The following is a 22,038-nucleotide window of genomic DNA, read 5'->3' on the forward strand; positions in this document are numbered from 1 at the left end:
GATGTTGTAGAAACAACGTTGTGCCATTAAAACTTTAGTTACGCTGCTGGGTATTTCGTTTTACATACGTAGTGATTTTTGTTTTGTGCGCACACGAGTTTAATGTTTTCTTATTGCTGCGCAGGATGTGTGTAGCTACGTTAAGTAACCGGCCTCACTGTAAATAAGCGAAGCAACGCTAGCAGGAGTTAGCTTAAACTTTTTCATTCAACTTACCATATATTACACTCAAATTACCAATTGATTTCACTAATAAGATAAAATGTTACAATATATAGGCAAGCTACCGAGGAAGGATAGAAAAACGAGCAAGATCATGCACTGCCACAGAATGCACGAAGGAAACTAGCTATATATTGTTTGATTTAAAAGAATGGAAGATGATAACTGTACCAACTGCTGTAGGAAATCGCTGTGGGACCAGAAAAAAGTCAAATCGGGGTAAGCGGCATGAGGCTCACAAGTTCTCACCACTAATGAACAGTGAAACTTTGTTGTTTGCTTTTGTTATGAACCCAGGTTGGCTACTGTAGTTAGCTAGTATTTATTGTATCTAGACAATGATTCAGAGACGCAATACATTGTAGAGTTGAGTGGAACTTTGCCCATTGGCATTTTGTTTTTGCAATATCAACCACGTTACAATACATGTGGCAAGTTCATAGTTACATTTTCAGTAGGCTAATGCATGGATTCTATGGAATATATTGTATACGCGTGGGAATCTAGCTAGGGTGGGGAAACAAGTTAGTACTGAGGTATATACAACAACACACACATAACTTCTTTTCAGCAGCAATTTCCAAATTTATTGAGACTGATTGGTTTTGCAAATAATAGTTCAGCTAATTCCACAAAACATGAAGTTAGAAACAGGTCTGGCTTAGCCGTTTTGGCTAGCCCCCACAACAGGACGTTTGGGAAGTTCGTGTTTGGTTATAAAAACGCTCAATTAATCGGTGCTATCATATACAGACGATCTGCCCGCTTTAACCCTCCCAAACAGAACAAGGTTTTGATTATTCACCACATCTTCGTTACAAACACAGGTTTATGATAATCAATATAAAGTCAGTATCATATGGAACAAGATTCCCAACAAAGAACTGTCAAGTTTCGAGTGTCTCACTTCAGAAACGAAAGACACCTTACGAAACGTGGGAGAAAATAAATAATATATAATAATATAGTAATGTAAATTTATATATAATGAATACACACAACACTCTTAGTAAAGAACAGATTCTAAAATAAAAGTAAGAATTTTCAAATAGAGTATAATCTAGAATATGACCATATCTATGGCTTTGTGATTTGCACATATGAATCAAGCTATACAGGCTAAATCAGGATTGCAATTTTGTACATCTAAGAAGGGAATACCCATATTGATCTGCTAAAGACAGTTCCAGTTGTGCATGGTGTGAAATGGACCAGTAATATGCAGATGCTAGAGACTTTGGTATGACAAAACTGACAATGGCATGTTAACACCATGAAAAAAAAAAAACAGGGCACAAAGGTTAATTAACTGTCAGAAATGGAAACGTTAAAACACACAGCTTGATTTGTCTCTCCGGAAACAGTCTTTACTCAACTTTTTTTGCACCTGGGATTGAGATAAAATACTGTACATGATTTCCGTTTCTATCGCTTGAAACACACGCAGACAAAGGTAAAATGTATCGAGGCACATTGTTGAGGGGAGTGGATGGCGAATGTTTCCTGAATTACAACCCAAGACAAGAAGACGAAGGCAGGCAGGCAGGCAGGCAATGATAATAAGTGGGTAATAACATCTCGTTGGTCAAAAATTGTCTGGACTGAAGAAGCACCGGGTGGAGGACAGAGATAGAGCACTGATACAAACCTCTATCCGAATACAACACAACTCTGGAAAATCCCATCATATTCAGCCATTAACATTCAGAATATCCACTCTACGCCATCCGTTTCCCTTCTAAAAACCTTCAAGAGGTTTGAAATTGCAGACGGTAGGTAGAATGACAATAAATAATCAAAATGAAATAAAGCTAGTCAACACACGTGGAGAAGGCATCTTGAATCGGCAAAATCAAAAACACACATGCAGTGCCCGTTGGATACAGTGTCTAGGGTTGGGGCTGATGTGAATTGATGTGTACCAGACGACCAGGTTTGTAACCACCTGAGGCAAAACTACAATTCCCAGAGGCACCACTGTGGCCCATTCTGTTCCTATTCCTTTAGAGCGTTCAGGCACACTAGCCAAAATATGTCATAGATCTGAAAGGACCTCTTGTAGGACAGGTTGAAATTATTTCATGTTACTAACACCTAACCTATCATCTTTCCTATCAAAGTGCATAGGGAATTGAGGCCAGTGGTCGATTTGGAATTAGGATAGATACAGTAGAACACACCTTGGGAAACCACAAAAACAAAGACAGTATGGATTAAAGATGCAAATCTCCAGCAGTTCTAGACTAGTAGGTCAGAAGGCCCTTCATATACATGTATACAATGCACATACAACATGTGCGCTTTGAAAGCTGTAAAAAGAAAAAGATAGATAAAAAAAAAAACAGCATCCAAACAACAACAAAATTATTAGACCACAATTAATTGAAAATATTTGCACCTGCACGCGAACCGTAGAAACAAAAGCACTTGATACAACAAAATAGATTGTTTTTGGTGTAAATCAATTAGTGTACGTTAGCAATATAGAAGCATGGTTCATACCGTATACGTTCTTATCCATATCTACCTCAGATTCTGTCTTTTTTTCCTCTGTAAAACCAAAAGCAAAACTAGTAGCAGAGAACTGGCACGATAGAGCTGTTCAGAAAAGCCTTATGGCTTGCTGTCCACAACAAGGCAAAATATAAAAGCTTTCTTTCTTATACAAGATATAAAATATTCAAATGAAACACACAATAAAGCTTAGCATCCAGCACTTAATAATAATAATAATAATATAATCAGAACCACAATAAACACACTTCTGATCAACATAAGATGTGATCTGCCTTTCTTAAAATGTTTAAATCTATTGTTGCGCACATGGAAATAACTGTAAGAAATTTAAGAAACATCTCACATGTGCACACACACACGCACGCACACACATCCAATCAAGCACACACACACTATACCAACAGATGGCATTAAACGGAGTGAAAAGGAATGTCTTTATAGTATAATAATTAAACTACAAAAAATGCATTTTAATAAATAACCTTTTCAAATGAAAAACCAAGCGTCATAAAAGCCACAGACCAGGCCCCTCCCTGAAGCCTTTTTATAACTATACAAACTGAAATAAATGTCATAACTAAAAAGAAAGATGAACCACACTTTAGGTTCACTAAGATGTAAAAGTATGCATATTCAGTATCCAAATGTACAAAAAAAGACACAGCTTTTCTATTTTTTTCCAAGAAAGTCTGCTTCTCGACAGGACAGCTGCACAGAGATACGATGTGTGAGAGAAAAAGGGGTGAGAAAGATGGAATGTAAGCCATAGCCAGATATTGAAAGGATAAATAGTGTGCTTGTATTATTTTTGACCCGTCTCCATTGTATTCAGTCTCCCACTGGCCCACGTACAGTTCCACTCATTATGTTAGGGGACAGGACAAATACAGATGCCGTGTCTTAATTTGAAACAGCAGGCCAGTAATCCTGCAGCAACAGGAAATGTGAATTACTATCTGTATTCAATTCATGGAAATGTTTTGTAGGGGTTCATATTTTTTGCTAAAGCAAATCAGTATTTGAAAGTGTTGTGTTTTTTTTCTACAATGAATGCACTGCACATTTGCAATTTTTACGGGAACATTCCTGCGACAACATGGACATCGAATTACAATATAGCATCTGTAGGGAAGAAGAGAGGCATTTATTCACTTTGGACAAGACAGCCTCTTTCAAACTCTCTTTCAGTTATTGTCTCTCTCCTTTTCTCTCCTTCTTTCTGAAAGTAAGTATCTGTAGTAAAGACCTGTCCTCCCTCCGAAAGTTGGTTAACTAAGAACACTTACATCTAAATGGAGACATTATGTTCCTGCATAGTGTTCACGCTGTATATCCTCCCATCTTTCCCTCTCTCTCCCTTTGTAGCACAATTCTCACTCGTGTGCGCCCCCTCTCTCTCTCTTACGCCATCGAACAGAATTCCTGTGGCACGTTAGGTTAGATGTTTGCTCAACCTTTCATCATTCTCATTCCGGCTCAACAGAAACGTGTGGTAAACTTAAGCAGAGGAGAACGGACCCACTGAAAGGCGTAAGCTATTATAATCATCAAACTTTGCACACGTATTCTAATATCCATATATTTATATAGCATAACAGTCATTAGGAGATATCCTTAAAGGTAGGTGCGGTCACCGAGTTGTGTAGGTAAAATCAGATTGAAAATGTAAACCACGGGTTGAGGGCACTGACAGGAGTCTAGTCGACAGTAAAGTGCAAGTCTGTGGCAGTTTCTGTCTGCAGGAGACAACGTGCCAACCGTTGCCTGACGCGTGCAGCTTAGCAATAGGTAAAATACGCCCCCCCCCCCCCCCCCCCCCCCCCCGAAAGACAAGAGACTGTCCTGAAATAGGACCGCATGGCAACAATTCCCCAGCCTCCTGACGACTTCTTGTATCCATCACGACCGGTGACCACATGATTTGAATCCACCCGAGACATCGCGTGACTGTTCCTGGGTCCCGGCGTCACAAGAGGTGAACATCTAAACCAGAGGACAGAAGCTGGTCTGGTCCTCGCCCGAAATAAACATAGTAAAGAGGAAAAAAACGTCATCAGACAAGAGAGGTAAGCAGAAGGACCCTCGCTTTCTTTCTCTTTTCTTTCAGTCGCTCAATTTCTGCCATGGCAGTGCTAGCATCAGCACAGGGCTCAGTGTGTGTTGGCGTGTGTGGGTGTGTTTGCATGTGTGTGTGTGTGTGTGTGTTTGCGTGGAGCGGCTTTCTAGGGTTAGGATCATTATCGCCCACGTACCCCACTCAGGGGAAGGCCCACCCACGGGCGAAGGTAACGACAGCTGTCTCCAACAGACAGGCCAGAGAATCAATGGGATCCCTTAAGAGATCCAGCCGAAATCCTTCTCGCTCCCATTGTGCTGTTCGCCCTCAGGCGCCGAGGAATCGCTCTCCTCCTTGTCATTGTCCATGGCTCCATCTCCTTCCATCATCATCCCTGAGTCGTCCTTCCACTTCCCCCCCTCCTCGTCGCCCATCTCTTCCTCGCCGTCGCCGTCGCATTCCGCCTGGTCATCGTGGAAGCGGTGGTCGCCGGGGTACAGCTCGTCCTCGGGGGAGATGTCTCCACCCGCTTCCCCGTTGTGGTCGAGCAGCGCCGCCATGCCCCGCCCTGAACAGTCGGCGCAGACGCCGTGGCGACGTGAGCCGTGCTTGATCCCAACGCTGGCTGCCGACATGAAGACACGGCTGCAGACCTTACAGACGTACTTCTTGTCCTTACTGTGGACCTGTAGACACACACACACACACACCCCATCAACAAACACCTAACACATACCTTGATCCTATAGAAAATAGAAGGTCACTGTCAACTGAGTTGGACACACGGAAACACTCAACGTATGCGAGACGGCTTCTGCTTCAACCAACAGGCCTATAGTCTGACAGTGGGTGTGTCTCTACTCCATGAACTACTTCCCCCAGAGCCCACCGCAGCCGGATGTTACTCTGTCTTGCTCTGCCCTGGCTTTCATCTGGCACTACTCACAGCTTTAATCTCTGGCCTCTCTAGGAGGCATTTGTGTTTGAGTGGGGGTGTGTTTGTGTGTAATAAGTGTGTGGTCGGGCATGGCGGAATAGCAAGAAAGCTGGACACTGGGTGAACAATGTCTGTTTTGAATGAATACCAGCCTTAATGTCACCTATACAGTATTGTAATACTGTGAACACAGAAGGGGAGGTGCCAGTGACAAATGGTAAAGTGTCTTCATCTAATATTTTGAAACTGCCTTTACCTCTAAGGCCAGTGTTACAGCCCCATCTTCCAACCACACACTAGTGAAGGCCGGTGTGTGTGACTTGGCTCACTGCTGCCCCCTGGCGGTGACTGTCTGCTATGGCACTGCACTCACCAGTGTATGTCTTTTCATGTGCTCTCTTCTGGTGAACTTCTTTCCACAGATCTCACATGGGTAGGGTCTCTCGCCAGTGTGGGAGCGCATGTGCCTCTTCAGGATGCACTGGTGCATGGCAGAGAAACTACAGTAGGGGCACTTAAACTTCTTCCGAATCACTGTGAAGTCATTCACTGTGGACAAAGAGAGGGGATTATTAGTTTGGGGATTCTCCAATAAAAGTGAAATTCAAGGTTTACTTAAAAATCTAAAGTTCTGAAACATCTAAATTAGTTAGATGCAGAAAAAAAAGATGTGAAATTGAAGTTAAACAGTTCTATTGGTTTGAGACAAATGTTTAAGAGACCCTAACATCCTAAACTTATCACTTGAGTTCATAACAAATCCAGATGCCCACTAAATATCAAGGAAACCCACAGTTTCCCTAGCAACTCGTTTTCTAAACAGGAAGCCATTTCAAACTACAAGCCGAAGACATCTACAACAAAAACAAGGAACAAGTCGACAGCATCCTATTTATTTAGAGGTCACTACTCTATCACACAAAGACAACATTTCAAGGACAGGAAGATAATAGGTTGTGGCGAAGAGAGACAGACAGATAGATAAACAGACAAAGATATTACAGGCAGTAGCAGTAAGGCCAATAAACAGATATGCAACACTACGTTTTACACACACAAAAACACACACGAGATCAAGTATAAAAAACAATAACCAACTAGTTGAAGTCTGGTAAAAGGGGAAGGAGATGATACAGGGGGATTAGAACAAAGCCGGATTTGGGTTTAGGGCCATGACAGATCTATGTCTAGTTCCACATTACATAACCACTGAATCACAGGAGGAACACAGTACTGACATGACTGGCAGACATGGGGTTGAGGACTGACTTGGTACTCCCACAGTTGAAGTCAGGTAAAGGAGGACATGACACACACACACAAAAACAGCCTTGTAATACCGTCCTGTTATCACCTGGCTCCTACTTTAAGCCCATTAGGTCAACGATCCAAGGCTAAGTAGATGCTCAAAGGCTAAGTACATGCTCTAGGAAATAGTATAGTGTGTGGGTGTGTGCGTTACCTAGATTTATACACTGATGTTTGTTACCTGACGAACCAGAATTTCATGTGGACTAAAAAAGTTCAGGGCTCGGTAAAATTGGGGCACCTTTTACTGGCTTTCATATGGTTCAGCAGGACTTGGTTGGGAAAAGTGGGCGTGATTCAAAGTCTATAGCCAGCAACTACAAGCGTGTTTCTGACTCAATTGTACCTTATGCAGATACATATTACTTACCTGATAGCGAAGTTAAGGAAAATAAGATTTTAAATATATTTTTCGGTGCAGTGTCTGTCGAATGTATATTTCTACAATACCACAGGACTCAACACTCAATAATTGGACACTGATGTGTGTTTCTGTTCATAGTTTATTGATTACAGAATGCAAACTACCACAAAATGGCATAAGACTTTATAAAAATACATGCAGATATGATATTTAGGAATTAAAAGATTCAAAAATAGTCTAAAATACGGTCTTTTCACTCAAAACATTTTTTACAAAGCAAAATAAGAACGGTGCAACTGACATCAGCTTCCTTTGCTTTTTCATAGTAATATGTTCACAAGCAGTCTGATTTTAAAGGATCCTGCTTTACTGTTAGACCACTGGACAGACTAGTCATATGCCCTGAGAAAAGACACATGGTGTGTATATGGGTTGATGTTTCACTCAGTTCAGGGATGAGTTCCTTAAACAAGACGAGTTACCCACTTAGCTGGTTGGTTGTATGGACAAAACACCAAAACAACACATTGTAGCTCTCAAATGACTCCCAGGTCTTTTCCACGAAACTTGGAACTTATCTTGTATAATTGAAACTGTACTTTTTAAATAACATTTTTTCTTTCTCTTTTCACTTTTACCGCAATTTCCACAAGATCCTCATTACCAAAGTCCAAAAATCTGATGAAACAATTCCAACTTCTGGCCCTTTTTTAACATTGTTCCCTAATTGTAAAGTACTGAGTTAAAAATAACTGAACATAAAACTACCAAGCAGTTAACTGTACAATTAAATCAGACGCTTTTCCAATTTGATCTTTGTAGCCAGGAAGCATTTCGGTAGGGAAAGTTTAAGATGATTTAGGGTGAAAAATTGTAGATTGTATTTAAGACACTTTCCCAAAACACTACATATCAGAACAATAGTTGTTTTTTGCTGATCCCTCATGGTTTTGTATCTAAATTGAATACAGACATGTTTAAACTGGTTTCATGACAAATCACCCACCCTTGAGTGAACTACTTTTAAACAAAGTTATAATAGCTTAGGCCCTAATGTGCCATTAAGAGGGCATCTGTTGTTCTCTGTCAGGGAAATTCACAGTATAAAGACGTACACACATTGACAAGAACCGGCACACTGCTTCAGATTGGCGTGGTTCTTTGAGGGTTGCTAACGGGCTGGCTTCATGGGTTTGATGCGCATGCTGACAGTGGAATGTGAATCCAGAAGTGACTGAATGGGTAGTTGGTTGACTGGTTGAAGCCCCTACATGAAATGAGCACAAAGCTGACGTCACTATCCTACTTTACTACAGTAATGTCAAAGAGACGTGGGGGAAAAACTTTCAACTTTCTCTCTCAGAATGAGGAAGTGAAGGGAAGGAAAGCTATTTTAGGAGTCCTAGCTCTCAGAGAGTAATGTTTGTGGCGAGACAGCGTTTTCCTCAGACCGTTCAAATACTGTGACACGTTGAAGTCCTTAAGGACTGCCAGACAGTGAAAGAGAGCTTTGTGGTTCCACAATTCAGTTACTAAAATAGAAACAATCCAACGGCCAAATTATACATTCAAAACGCTTTCAATGCACCATGTTTTTATAAAGTAGCAATCAGTAAATTAATTTAAGATACAGCAAGTGACAGGTTTGGCCTAGTTCTCAGTTCCCCACCACAGAGATAGATAGAGGACTCAACTTGGATACAATGCCTTTTAGCATGGGCATTGCCACTGAAGTTGTTGGACTTTGCATGAGTTAAAGACCTGACTCCATCCGCATCAACATGTGATCCGCTAAATAATTACTTGGAAAGAATAAAATGTACCACTTCAAAAAGGACCTGGCCTTAGATGTGTTACTCATGCTCTCATAGATGCCATAACGAGACAGATACAACAATACATTGTCTATCCGAGTCTATGGTCCAACTGCCATTCACAACAAATACGCTTTTTTTTTTCTCTCTCTCTCTCTCTCTCCCCCTCTCTCCCTGTTGCCCTGCACACTTTTATTCAGCACATTAATCACAGGCAGTGTTTTACTGAACAGTACACCTTCCTGGTACCACAACATCCAACCGTGACTCTTTCCTTTCTTTTTTTTCAGGTCAGACAAGTGGTGCCCCTCCTCCACCAACCAAGGAAACTAGCCATCCTGACTGACCTGAGAAGAGCCAATGGCTAGTTTCCTTTGGTGGGTTTAGGGTGAGGTTTCTGAGAATTTGGGGGCCTGAGTGTGTCCATTGATTTAAAGTGGCTCTGTCATCCTTTCATCTGCCCTGATCTGAAAACAACACAACCCAATAGAGGACGGACATAGCAACTGCAAATCTTCTATACCTGCGTTTTCCATTACAGAAATGTCATATCAGAGCAGATGGAGTCAGTGTGTCAACACAGTCTGCTATCCATCCTCAACTCCAAAGGTGTACTTTAATGCAAGAACGGAGTACTAGATTGCTCAGTGGAAGAAACATCTGACCAGTAATTGCGGGATCAAATCCCGGAGCCAGCAACGTGAAAACTCTTATGTCCTTGAGCATGACAGGTGACCCTGATTGCCCTAAGTCACTATCCACAATCATTTCTGCTGAAATGACTTTATTGCACAGCAAGCCCACATTCAACTTCCATTTCAACTTCCTAGTTTTAAGAAGACTTCCTGATTCAAATCAATGTTCAAAACAGATGACTTAACAGCATTGTTTCAGGCTTGATAGGATTAGGGCACTCTGCTTTTTGAGCCAACCGCTTGATCAGTGTGTCGAGTAGAAACGCTAAATTAGTGACAGTGTACTACATCAAATCACCAGCAGGTGGTACCGATAGGTGGTGTTGAGGTGGCGGTTTACTAAGAGGCATTGAGTTGGAGATACAGATCTCCCTGCCTAATATGGAGAAGCGAGGCCAGGCTAATGCCTGACTGGTAACACGGAGGGAGACGTGGGGCTGGGGGATCCGGAAAAAAACACACTCAAAGCACAGAGCCCACGGCTCCTCATGCCGTGGTCTTTTCCAGGATTTCCCTCCAAAATAGTTATGAGGAGGTTTTAAGAAAGGTGGTGAAACCAGATTCTGCCCGGAGCAAATTTTCTTTCCGGTGACAGCACCATATCACAGAAACGAGCCCTCCTGAACATTCATTCAATGCCAACTCCATAAACAAGTGATAGCTGTACATAATGACAAAGACTGCCAAACAGTCTCATGTTGATGCATATTAAAACAACTGCCGGAACAGTAAATGTTCACGGTTCACTTTGCATAGTATTTGTGCTTTTTGAAAAGATGCCTAAAGGTTGCTTCAAAATATAAACCTATGTATAAACAAACCTCTTATGAGAGGTTTGACCTTTAATGTTAAATAATTACAAATAATACACAGGCTTTAGAAAATATACCAGCGCTGTTCCGTACAAGCCCCTTGGGGCCAGCGGTGACGCACTCTCATCCAATCAGAAGAAAGCTAGTGGTTTTGGGGTGAGGTGATCCTACTCAGTGCATTGACGCCACGGTTTCCACTAGATAACACGGCCACTACTATCCTAAACATTCAGTCAAATAATAACCTGCTGCCCCTCGAGGGTAGTTAAGGGTGGGATTAGGCAATAGGTTAGCGGAGTGCTTGAGATTAGGCTTGTGTGGGTTTGAATTCAGATGTCGAAAAGAAACCTTTCAGAAATAAATAGTGTTTAAAGCTTTGCAGCAATGTTACCTAGCGACGACCGGCCACGGCAGGCCATTCGTCGACATGTGTATAACACGCGTGTGCTCTTATTATCGTTGCACGCATCCGAGCTCAATCGACCACGTTCAAATGACGGTGGCAACTGTTATGGTTGCTGTGGGCGTCTACCCTCATCTCGTGATCCGAGTCCCAAAGTTGCTCTGCGACCCCGCCCTGGCCCGCCTCCACTCCGACCCCTCTCCCTGACCCCGCCCCCACCTGGCAGCACACCTTGAAGTGTGTGGCCAGGTTCTTCTGGGTACTAAATGCTTTGGCACAGGCCGGGCACGAGTGGCCCCTCTCGCGTGAGTGCACGGAGGACATGTGCCTGTGGAGATCGGTGCGGTCCCGGAAATGTTTCAGACAGTACGTGCATTGCATTAGCTTCCTCTTGAAGTGGATGGTTTTCTCATGCCGGTCCGCGTTGGACTTGAGGGTGAAGGTGGCCGGGCACTGGGAGCAGAGGTAGCGCGCAGGGAAAGGTTCGTCCACCGGGGGGCGATAGAGAGACTGGGAGTGAATCGGAGCTTTGGAGTATGACTGGTTGTGGTGGTTGGCTAGGCTGCCTTGCAGGTCGGGCCAGTCCAGGGAAAGAGCCATGAGGGACAGGGTGTGATGGTACTCGTGCTCCCTGAGCTGCTCCAAGCTGCTGAACAGCCGTTTACACAGGGAGCAGGCCAGCTCCTGGGGCCAAGCAGATCCCGATGGAGCCCCTCTCCCCCCACTTTCAAGCACCTCCACCCTGGACACACCACGCCGCCCCTCAGCCATCTGATCCCCCTCCATGGGAGCTGGGCCGAAGTCCAATACTGAGAAAGGAGGGGGATGGAGGAGGACGGGGGAGATGGAGGACAGTGAATGTATAGAAAGAGTGTGAAAGAAAGGGAATGAAAGACAAGGCCACCAATTACGCACTGTATGAGAAACTCCTTCATAGATGCTGTTAACAACGACAATGGTAAAATGTGATTAGAGGTCTAAGGATAATCTAAAATGTACCTCTTTTCAGTTACCAGACATACCTTTGCTGTATCCCTGAGTAGAGTCCTTTTCATCCCGCATTTCCTCCTGACAAAAGCAGATCCACAGTTAACACAAACAACCTAGATCTCCAATGTACTGTATGGGAGAATGTGTTTTGGGCATGCAGGCAACGAAGCTGTGGACATGGCACAGAGAGTAACAGACAGACACACAATCTTGCAACAACAAAAAAAAAAAGAACATAAATGACAAACTGTTAAAGAGACCAGAAAGCAAAGAAACAGTTAAATGACAAGACTTGGTCACTCAAACAAAAAAATTATTGCAAAGTGAGATGGCGAAGAGGTTAAGTGTTTGGGTGTGTTCTGCCCGGCATCCCTAGGCCTTTTTCAGGGACGGGTTCGGTGGGAAATTTTTCCACATTTAAACCGTAACATTGCAGGTGGAGAAAAAAGGATGACAGAGAAGGATATAAAAAGATTGAGAGAAAGAGGGTGGGGGTTTGAGGCAGATGAAAAAAGTATTCAATATTTACTCCTCTCTCCAGATAGAGGTTACTGGTGCACTTTTGTTAGTTCAATGACCCATGCCCATGTGTGTTTGTGTATGTGTGTACATCCCTAAACTAAAGTCACGCCCTCCTCCCCACCCCCGGCCCCTCCCTCTCCCCTCCCTCCTGAACAACAGAACACTGGCACTGGGCAAACAGATGGCTTGACCACAGAGATATGGAGGCTTGAAGGGAGGGAGGTCTACTGAAACCAAATGCTGCTCTTATACACACACACGTGCACAGACCCACACAGAATGGAGCACGTTCCTGTGGTCTTGCTTCAACCCTCTTATAGTCCAGATATTGATTCTGTTGACTCCTAAAATCCTCTAACGCCACAACGAATATTACATCTATGATCACTACTTCCCACATACCATCAAGTCTGTTCTAGGTGTATGTAATTTAGGTCTCTGACCCACATGTATTGATCTAGGTTTATGTAATCCAGGTGTTTGATCTAGGTATATGTAATCTAGGTGTTCGATCTAGGTGTATGTATTCTAGGTGTCTGATCCAGGTGTATCCAATCTAGGTGTATGTAATCTGAGTGTCTAATTTTGGTGTATGTAATCCCTACATGTATAGAAGTGGTTTACATTAAGACAGTGGGAGTCAGGAAAAACAGAACCCTAGACTTAAAAAGTAATAAAGTTCTGAAGAAGAAAAAGAGTTGACATAGGAAAAGAGAAAGAAACAAACAAGACACATGGAGCAGAAGAAGTAATAAAGGCAGCAGAGGGACAAGAAACAGATACTACACACAGTCAGCTAGACTAATGAGCAAACACACAACACTAAGGAGTTGGGGGAAGGGTTGAGGGGCATACATGACCACCCCCATCAAACCCTCCCATATCTCCTAGGTAAAACATGGGGCCGGTTTTCTCCAAAATGATCAGATCGCATTATTCCAATCTGGATAGGATTAAATATTTGAATTGGGTTTTTCAAAACAGAAAAATTTGATTCTGATCCTTTGGATAGTAATAACAATTTGCTAATCCTTATCCCTCAGTAGAGGGAGAAGGACCTCCTTCCTGATCGGTCTATGAGAATTCTGATCTTCTGGATAGGGATAAGGATTTGATCATCTAATCTGACCTTTGATCACAATTAGTGGAGAGAATTTCAGTTACGTTTAAACTACTTTTGAGTAGGTTATCATTATCTATTACATATTACATAAACATTTTGTAACAAAAATAAGGTATTTAGTTTGAATGCATATTACATATTACTGGGTGTCTCCTACCTTTTAAATGCTGCTGTATATTTTGTAGAGGGACACCTTTGTTCATCAATCAACCAATCAAATGTATTTATAAAGCCCTTTTTACAATAGCAGTTGTCACAAAGTGCTTTTACAAAAACACCAGGCCTTAAACCCCAAGGAGCAAACAACAGTAGTGTTGAATTTCATGATGTCTGCTCATTTCTGTTTCTATATGACAGAAATAGTACCAAAACCTGTCCTGTAAATAACAAGGTGTGGTCCTGTTCACTGCACAAAAAACAAGAGTTTAAATGATCTGATCATTCTGATCTCAATTGGATTAGTTTCTTTTGGAAAACCGGTCCCAGAAGGAGAGGGATGAAGTGGCCATCTGACACTGACCACCAGTAAATTATACACTCCTCCCTCTCATCGGTCATAATCTAGTGAGGATGGGCTGATCCTAGGTCAGTACCTGAAGGGCCACAATTCAACCCTGGGGAGAACATATCATCTTACCTCTGGTGAGGGCGAGGAGGTCTTGGGCCGCTCTGGGGCTCGTTCGACACCCGTAGCCAGCCCTTCTGAGTGCGAGTGGAGAGCTGCGAGGTCTCCCGCGGCTCGCAACGCAGGGGCCCCCAGGGGCCCACCCTCAGAGGGCCGCAGGGGGGTAGTGGGCCGGCAGAGGGAGGACGGCGGGGGCGGGAGAAGATGAGGAAGGAGAAGTGGTGGAGGAGAGGATGAAGAAGAGGAGGACGAGGAGGAGGAGGAGGGAGCAGCCCCTTGTTTGCTACGGAACGGGGCCCCTGAGGCCCCTGCCGTGGTTCCTGGTGGAAGTGTTGGGCTGCGCTGCTGCTGACGACGGTGGTGGCTGGAGTGGAGGCCTGAGGAGCACAGGAAACGAGTCTCACCCACCCACTCTGGATCAAAGGGCAACCAGCTGGCTGTATCCACACAACCGCAGCACGGAGGAGGGGGGCGGGGGATGGGGGTGGGGTGGGGGGGGGAGGTGGTGGGGCGGAGGAATGCCGAGACCAGCCGCCGTGTGCCCAACAGCCAAGCCAGTGCGGAGCAGAGGAAAGAACAACAAAAAAATAAGGCTTGTTTTCTCCTCCGCCAGCCATGAGGACGGGGTGAAGGGGTCGAATCTCTCTTTTCGTTCATCCTCTCCTCCTTCCACCCACGTGCGCGAGGAGGACGGGCGAGTCAGTGGGCGCTCGCGTGCGTTCACGTGCGCGAGGACGATGCACGTTCAATGTTTTTTCGGGAGGAGACTTTTTGTTGGCGAGTGTAACGAAACAGATTTGGCAGCAGCTGTCTACGTTGGCGTCCATTTTGAGGAAGAGCTGGATCGAAGGTTGGTCTAGTAAGAGTCGCCCGCTTCTACCACCAGCAAACCAGCCGAAGAGAAAACCCCACAACTGAGTAAATTGTTGGACTTGTAGTGTTGAAGATAGCCCTCACGCACACAGTCACTTGTAGCAGTATCGAGCCTCCCTAGAGATCCAGTTTTGCATTTGTTTAAGCGTGTGATTGTGTGTTTGGGGAGGGGCGCTGGGTTTCGGGGGGAATGTCCATAAGTTACGCTGTGGCTCAGAAACTCCCTTCGCCTCCTAAAAGGGCCCGATCACGTATCCGCGATGCTCCATCGTGGGCACATTTGTGGAACTGTTCAGCTGCTGCCCTATGCACTATGCAGTAGGCGGACACGCACACACTCCCCCTTTTCTCCCCCGCATCAGGCACTGGCTAAAGGGAAGAACAGGGGAGGTGAAATAGTGGGAGGAAACGATGGGAGAGAGAGAGGACAAGGAGGAAGAGAGAGAGAGCGAGAGGCCAAGCAGATCTGACCTAGGTTCAAATACATTCATGTGTAGAGTTTGTATTTGAAATATGTATTTTCTGTTCGTGGCACAATTGTAATCCTCGATGTTCGTTGGAACACATTGTACAGTTGTGTCAAAGTAAGAAAATGGCTGTCAGGGATTTTTGCGCTGGTTCTCTTTCTGAAAATTCCCCTTGCACCAAACTGGACAAGTTTAACAAGTGACATGATTTTAGGAACAAGGTAACATGACTTCCACATAGTGAGATGGGCTATTAATAATGTGAAGTTTATTATTAGTTTGTTGAAGAAATGTATTGTTTGTGGTACCCTTGGACTGTCTTTAATTCATATTTTTGCCGGGCAAATTCAGTTAAGCTTCTATGAGTTGGTAGAAGTATTGAAAATATACGCAGCATATGACACAGCAAACGTGGGACTTCCAAAGTTCATCCATGAAACCATCTCCTGATGTTCTGGGAACATCCTAACAACGCCTTGTTAGCATACATTACAGGCCGAGGGATTAGCTACAAGACCCTAAAATTACAGAACATCTACTGTTTCAACATCAGTCCCATAAAGATTATTGCAGATGTTGTGTCTCTGCTCCTAAAACAATGCAGTCAATTAAATGCTATAGAAACATTGATTATAAACCACAGTCAGACTTGGAGCCCGAAACAGGAGGTCCAACTGAGTGGGCGCCATTTTGAATCTATTATGCTGTACTGCAAAGTGCTCCATCAATGAAACTAGACAACAGTGGTACAGCAGAATGACAATCCTTCGGTACCTTGTGCTTCCTAGGCATTTAACTGGTGTTAAGGGCATTGGGAAAACACTGGTACCGAAGTGATTTGCAAAGTAAGTTCCCTCTGTTAAAGAATTTTTTTTTAAAATAAAAGGTGATGCAGGGGTTGTGATAGAAAGAAATCTTACGTCGTTAGTGAGTGTATGTGTGTGTGGCTCAGTGTGTGTGACCAAGGTTGGCTGACCCTTCGGCTGCGACAGGTGGACAGGGAAGAGGTCAAAGGGCATAACTGAAGTAGAGCTCTTTGGCTTATTCATTAGTAACTAACAGTGGAGCTGCCAGAGCTCAATGGATCGATGATGAGTGAATGTCTGTCACAGGGAATCATGGTAGGACAGAATACACATTACATATAAATGCAAATCAACATGCGTGTGCACGCACACACACACACTCTCTCCTGAGGATAACCCCAATCTCAGTGTGTGAGATGAAGCTATGGCAGAGTGCTGATGTGTGAATTAGCTTTAAGCTGGGGACAACAGCTGTCCCATGACCACCTAACTCCTGGCTTACAACACCGTGACCTGGTAGCGGAGAGTATTACACCAACACACGCAACCACACAAACACACGCATAATCGTCGCTATCTGATGAAAAGGTCTCACCTCCAAACCAGACCCGTTTAAAAAGAGAATAGACAAGACCACATTCTCCGATTAACTTACATGAAATGATCAAGCTATCTGAACGTTTTCTTGGCTCAAGAGTCACAACTGTGTTTTTTGCGTGACCTTTCGGTGCCTGTGGCGCCGGTGGAGTGATGAGGATTACTTCCACCAGCGACGGTTTGTAGCCCCGCTCACGCAGACTAATTACCCGCCTGTTACGCTTCCACCTTACGCACGTACAGAGGCACGCGTGCGCATACGCACGCACTCACGCACGCACACAACGTGGCGATAGCGGCTGCGATCACTGGTGAAATGGTCTGATTGATGTGTCTGATTGATGTGTTACCAGGGATTTACAACAACTACACTGTGAAGTTGAGGAGGCGTGGGGGGGGGGTACAGGGCAAAGAGAGATGGATAAAGACAGGAAAGAGGTGGAGAGAGCAGGTTGCTAAAGAGGGAAACGTTGAAGGGGGCCTCCAAAAGGGGGGGGTCAAACCCACTAGGATTGTCCTGCCTTCAACACCTGGGAGAACGACATGTTTATTTCCCCTCCCACTTTTAAAACGACTGACAATGTCTGTGAGGAGGTGTCGGCTGGTCATTGGAAACTGGGAACGGCCAGACAAACACGTCCACAGAGTTCACCATGCTACTGTAGAAATACAGAATCGCACTGTAGTACTACTGTGAAAGGCGCTGGGCACATGGAACCATTCAGAAGGGTAATTTGGCAAAGGTAACATTCTTTAAATGTTTCATTAACATCATAACCCAAAGATCTGCGAGTTTGCGTGTGTGTGCAAGTGTGTGTGTGTGTCAGTGTTCAGAGGCTGGGATAAAAAGACATGACAGGGCTCCTTTCTCTCCCAAAAAAAAGCAGACAACTCAGCACTGATGAGACTAACCGAAGTAAAGAGAACATGAAACATGCGCACAGACACAAATGTCCATGGAAATGTTACTTTCACAAACCACTTAGCCTAAAACTGACCTTAATCCAAAACTAACCACAAACCCTAATTGTAGCTTTAACCTAATGCCTATGCGGAAATGTCCCCACAGGTTGACATTTTGTGTAACTATCTTAGTTGTACATGCAACGCATTAACTGAGAGATAAATTCACCAAAAAAACTTGACAGAGAAACATTGAGTGTACAATTTGCAATGAGCTTGAAAAAGCCTAAAAATCTAAATATCTACCATTCTCATACATTTCGACTACAGGGTGGGGAAAGCAAATCACCTGCACACCTTTTTACACAACATGTCCTTCATTCACTGATTAACTACATTGAATCAAACCACACAAACACTCCAGCAAAAACATCTTTGTCTAACGCACCCAGGAGTGTTCCCAGCACAACTTTCTCTCACTGAGACACAACTGAGTAATCCTCTTTCACACCAACCTGTCAAATACTGAACACACACACACATTTTTACATTTGTAGTTGTTTAGCTGACGCCCTTATCCAAAGCAACTTACAATAATGAGTGCATACAATTCCACACTGAGCCCAGTGGGAATCAAACCCAGAACCTGGCGTTGCAAGCACCATGTGTGCTAAACAGTGAGACACTCTACCAAGTGAGAGACACACACACGCTGGAAAAAAGAAAAATCACAAAAGCCAACACTTGAAAGGTGATTCTACATCAGTGGTATAGTGTGACATTAGAACTCTGGATATAGAAGGCAGTGTGTGTATGTTTGTGTAACTTATTATAACAGTAACTCACGGGACAGAGAGTGTCCTCCTTTGGGAAGGTATTCAAACAGTAGAGGGTTATCGTCTCCCAGCATCTCAGCCCGTAGCGATAGTAGGCTGTTTTTACTCATCAACGCTGCCCTCAGATTGGCTACCGATGGGGTAGTCATGCCCCCGGTCCCGCCCCCAGCTTCATCTGATTCACTGGCTCCCAGGAAGTTGGCCTCGCCTGCTGCTAGAGCCTCTTCCTGTTTGAGGAAGTAGTCGAGACGCTCTCCACGACTGTCTGAGTTGTTGAGCTCCGTCACATCTGCACCTAAAATAGTGAAGAATCATTCATACATTTAATTTAATTGATATTACATGTTGAGGTTCACCAAAATAGCCTTTACAGAGTACTAATATAAACAATGTAAACCATTCACACACAAAAAGCACTGAAAGCATTGTCATAAACTGAAAAAAGTTTTTAAAAAAACAACAAAAAAGAAGAGATGATCCATATCCTTTTTGTTTTACTCTGTCAATATGCTGAGGACAGGGCCGGTTGTAGGCATAAGCAATATAAGCAAGCGCTTAGGGCCCCCTGACCACTAGGGGTGAGGACCCAAATCAAATTATACTTAGGGCCTCCAAAAGGCTAGAGCCGACCCTGGCTGGTGGTGATACAGTGCCTTAAGAAAGTATTCATACTTTACTTTCTCCACATTTTTGTTATGGATTTAGTTGATTGGACATGATTTAGAAAGGCAAACGCCTGTCTATATAAGGTCCTGCATTTCACAATGCAAGTCAGAGCCAAAACCAAGCCTTGAAGTCCACAGAACTTTCTGTAAACCTCAAAGATAAAATTGTGTGAAGATGTAGATCTGGGGAAGGTTATTAAAAAAAAAAATGACTGCGTGTAGATTGATGACACAGAATTAATGCAATCAATAATAAATTAAGTTTATCACAACAAAAAGTCACAAGAGGTGGGACAAATTGACTTGACATTTTTCTTGACTCTTTTTATAATCTATGTAATACGTCCCCTTTAAACACTCCATCCTGTCTCTAAAATGGACAACAATTTATGTTCCGAATACACACATGCACACACACACACACACACACACATCCCCTCAAATTACGGCGAGGACCGGATGCTGTTGACATAGCCCACAACACCGATGAATGGTACTGTCTCATCTGAGATCATTTAAACATGCAGGCTGCAGCCCACACTAAATAGCAAGGGAGAGGAGGGAGGGAGAGGAGGGAGAGGAGGGAGGGAGGGAGGGAGGGAGAGAGGGAGGGAGAGGAGGGAGAGGAGGGAGGGAGGACTAACAAAAGAGGGAAAGAATGAAACAAATAACGAAATAGAAAAAATGAAAATAACGTAACGAATGCAAGAAAGACAGATGGAAAAAGACAGAGTTAGAGTGCGCAGAAGAAAGGCAGAGAGGAAGCAATAGAGAGAGAGGGAGAAGGTGGGAGAGTCTTTCCAGTGTGTAAAGGCTTGTTTAGACGGAGGTGACAGCTCAGCGACAGAGCAAGTAGAGAGTGTGTTGTGAACAGCTGTCACCAGTAGACAGACACCACCACACTCTCCTCAGTAGATCTACATGTCTCACACGCCAAACTACTGACAGCACTGCACACACACACACACACACACACACAACTTGCCAGCCAGTGTCTTACAAACCCCAGGGGGCATCGAGTAAACATTCAGTTCGTCTTTAGCAGCTCCTCAGTGTGTGTGTGTGTGTGTACGCGCGCACTTTAGTGCGTAAGACCAAATCCAACTTTCTATACCACACGCATCTTATCATTTCCAACACCTACACCCTTTTTTGACAACCTGGAACCAATAGCGTGAGATCGCTGGACGGAAATTTACATAAACAGTGTGAGGCTGTGAGAGGTTTGAGACAAAAAGTCAGAGGAGAGACAGAGAGAGAGAGAGAGAGAGTGGGAGAGGGAGAAAGAGATAGAGAGCGAGACAGAGAGGGAGACATACAGAGAGACAGACAGAGAGACACACAGAGAGACAGACAGAGACACACAGAGAGACAGACAGAGAGAAAGGGAGAGAGACAGAGAGAGAGAGACCAAGAGAAAGGGAGAGAGAGCGAGACACGGAGAGGGAGAGACAGAGAGGGAGAGACACAGAGAGGGAGAGACACAGAGAGGGAGAGACACAGGGAGGGAGACACACAGGGAGGGAGAGACACAGGGAGGGAGAGACACAGGGAGGGAGACACACAGGGAGGGAGAGAAAGAGAGGGAGAGACAGAGAGGGAGAGACACAGGGAGGGAGAGACACAGGGAGGGAGACACACAGGGAGGGAGAGACACAGAGAGGGAGAGACACAGGGAGGGAGACACAGGGAGGGAGAGACACAGAGAGGGAGAGACACAGGGAGGGAGACACAGGGAGGGAGAGACACAGAGAGGGAAAGACACAGGGAGGGAGAGACACAGGGAGGGAGAGACACAGAGAGGGAGACACACAGGGAGGGAGAGACAGAGAGGGAGAGACAGAGAGGGAGAGAGGGTACAACTTGTCTCCATTGTCCTCAGCTATTCACGATACACGCGGTGTGATGGTTGCAGCAGTGTTGCTGCCGTGTTCTGTTGCCGTGGTGAGAGCCAAGGTGAGAGAGGGGCAGGCTGTCGCGTTCCGCGATCCTCTCCTCTGGCTGAATACCGATAGGCTTGAGTCACCACTGTGAGGGCTGGCGTGTTCTGAGGAGAAGGGGGATCTGGTTTGACATGACGGGCATGTGGGTAGGACTCTGACCTGGAACACGCTACCTTGACTGACGGAAAATGGTACACACCGAACTACATAAGAATGGACTTGTTTTGCACCATTTACACCTCCCAAAGAGACAGGAGAGAGAGGACAGGGAAAGTGAGAGAGGACAGGGAAAGAGACAGGAGAGAGAGAGAGAGGACAGGGAAAGAGACAGGAGAGAGAGAGAGAGGACAGGGAAAGAGACAGGAGAGAGAGAGAGGACAGGGAAAGAGACAGGAGAGAGAGAGAGGACAGGGAAAGAGACAGGAGAGAGAGAGAGAGGACAGGGAAAGAGACAGGAGAGAGAGAGAGGACAGGGAAAGAGACAGGAGAGAAAGAGAGAGGACAGGGAAAGAGACAGGAGAGAGAGAGAGGACAGGGAAAGAGACAGACAGTTGTGAAAG

At 44.5% G+C, this 22,038-nt stretch overlaps 1 protein-coding gene across 2 annotated transcripts in view; it reads right to left on the reverse strand.

Annotated features, from left to right (window-relative positions):
- Positions 1 to 783: 783 nt before the first annotated feature.
- zbtb46 (zinc finger and BTB domain containing 46) overlaps positions 784 to 22,038 on the reverse strand; it is a 69,673-nt gene continuing 48,418 nt past the window's right edge. The window contains exons 4-7 of one of the 2 annotated variants that reach the window (XM_020051890.3): positions 18,881 to 19,165; positions 14,401 to 14,765; positions 12,151 to 12,196; positions 9,414 to 11,937 (exon numbers count right to left, since the gene is read on the reverse strand). In XM_020051890.3, the coding sequence (XP_019907449.3) occupies positions 11,201 to 11,937; positions 12,151 to 12,196; positions 14,401 to 14,765; positions 18,881 to 19,165 (1,433 nt within the window). In that variant the 3' untranslated portion in view covers positions 9,414 to 11,200. Of the gene's footprint in view, positions 5,482 to 6,105; positions 6,282 to 9,413; positions 11,938 to 12,150; positions 12,197 to 14,400; positions 14,766 to 18,880; positions 19,166 to 22,038 lie in introns of those variants that run through there. The other variant, XM_010875836.5, reaches the window with a different exon arrangement.

The sequence above is a fragment of the Esox lucius genome, chromosome 12, assembly GCF_011004845.1.
Source record: "Esox lucius isolate fEsoLuc1 chromosome 12, fEsoLuc1.pri, whole genome shotgun sequence".
NCBI lineage: Eukaryota > Metazoa > Chordata > Actinopteri > Esociformes > Esocidae > Esox > Esox lucius.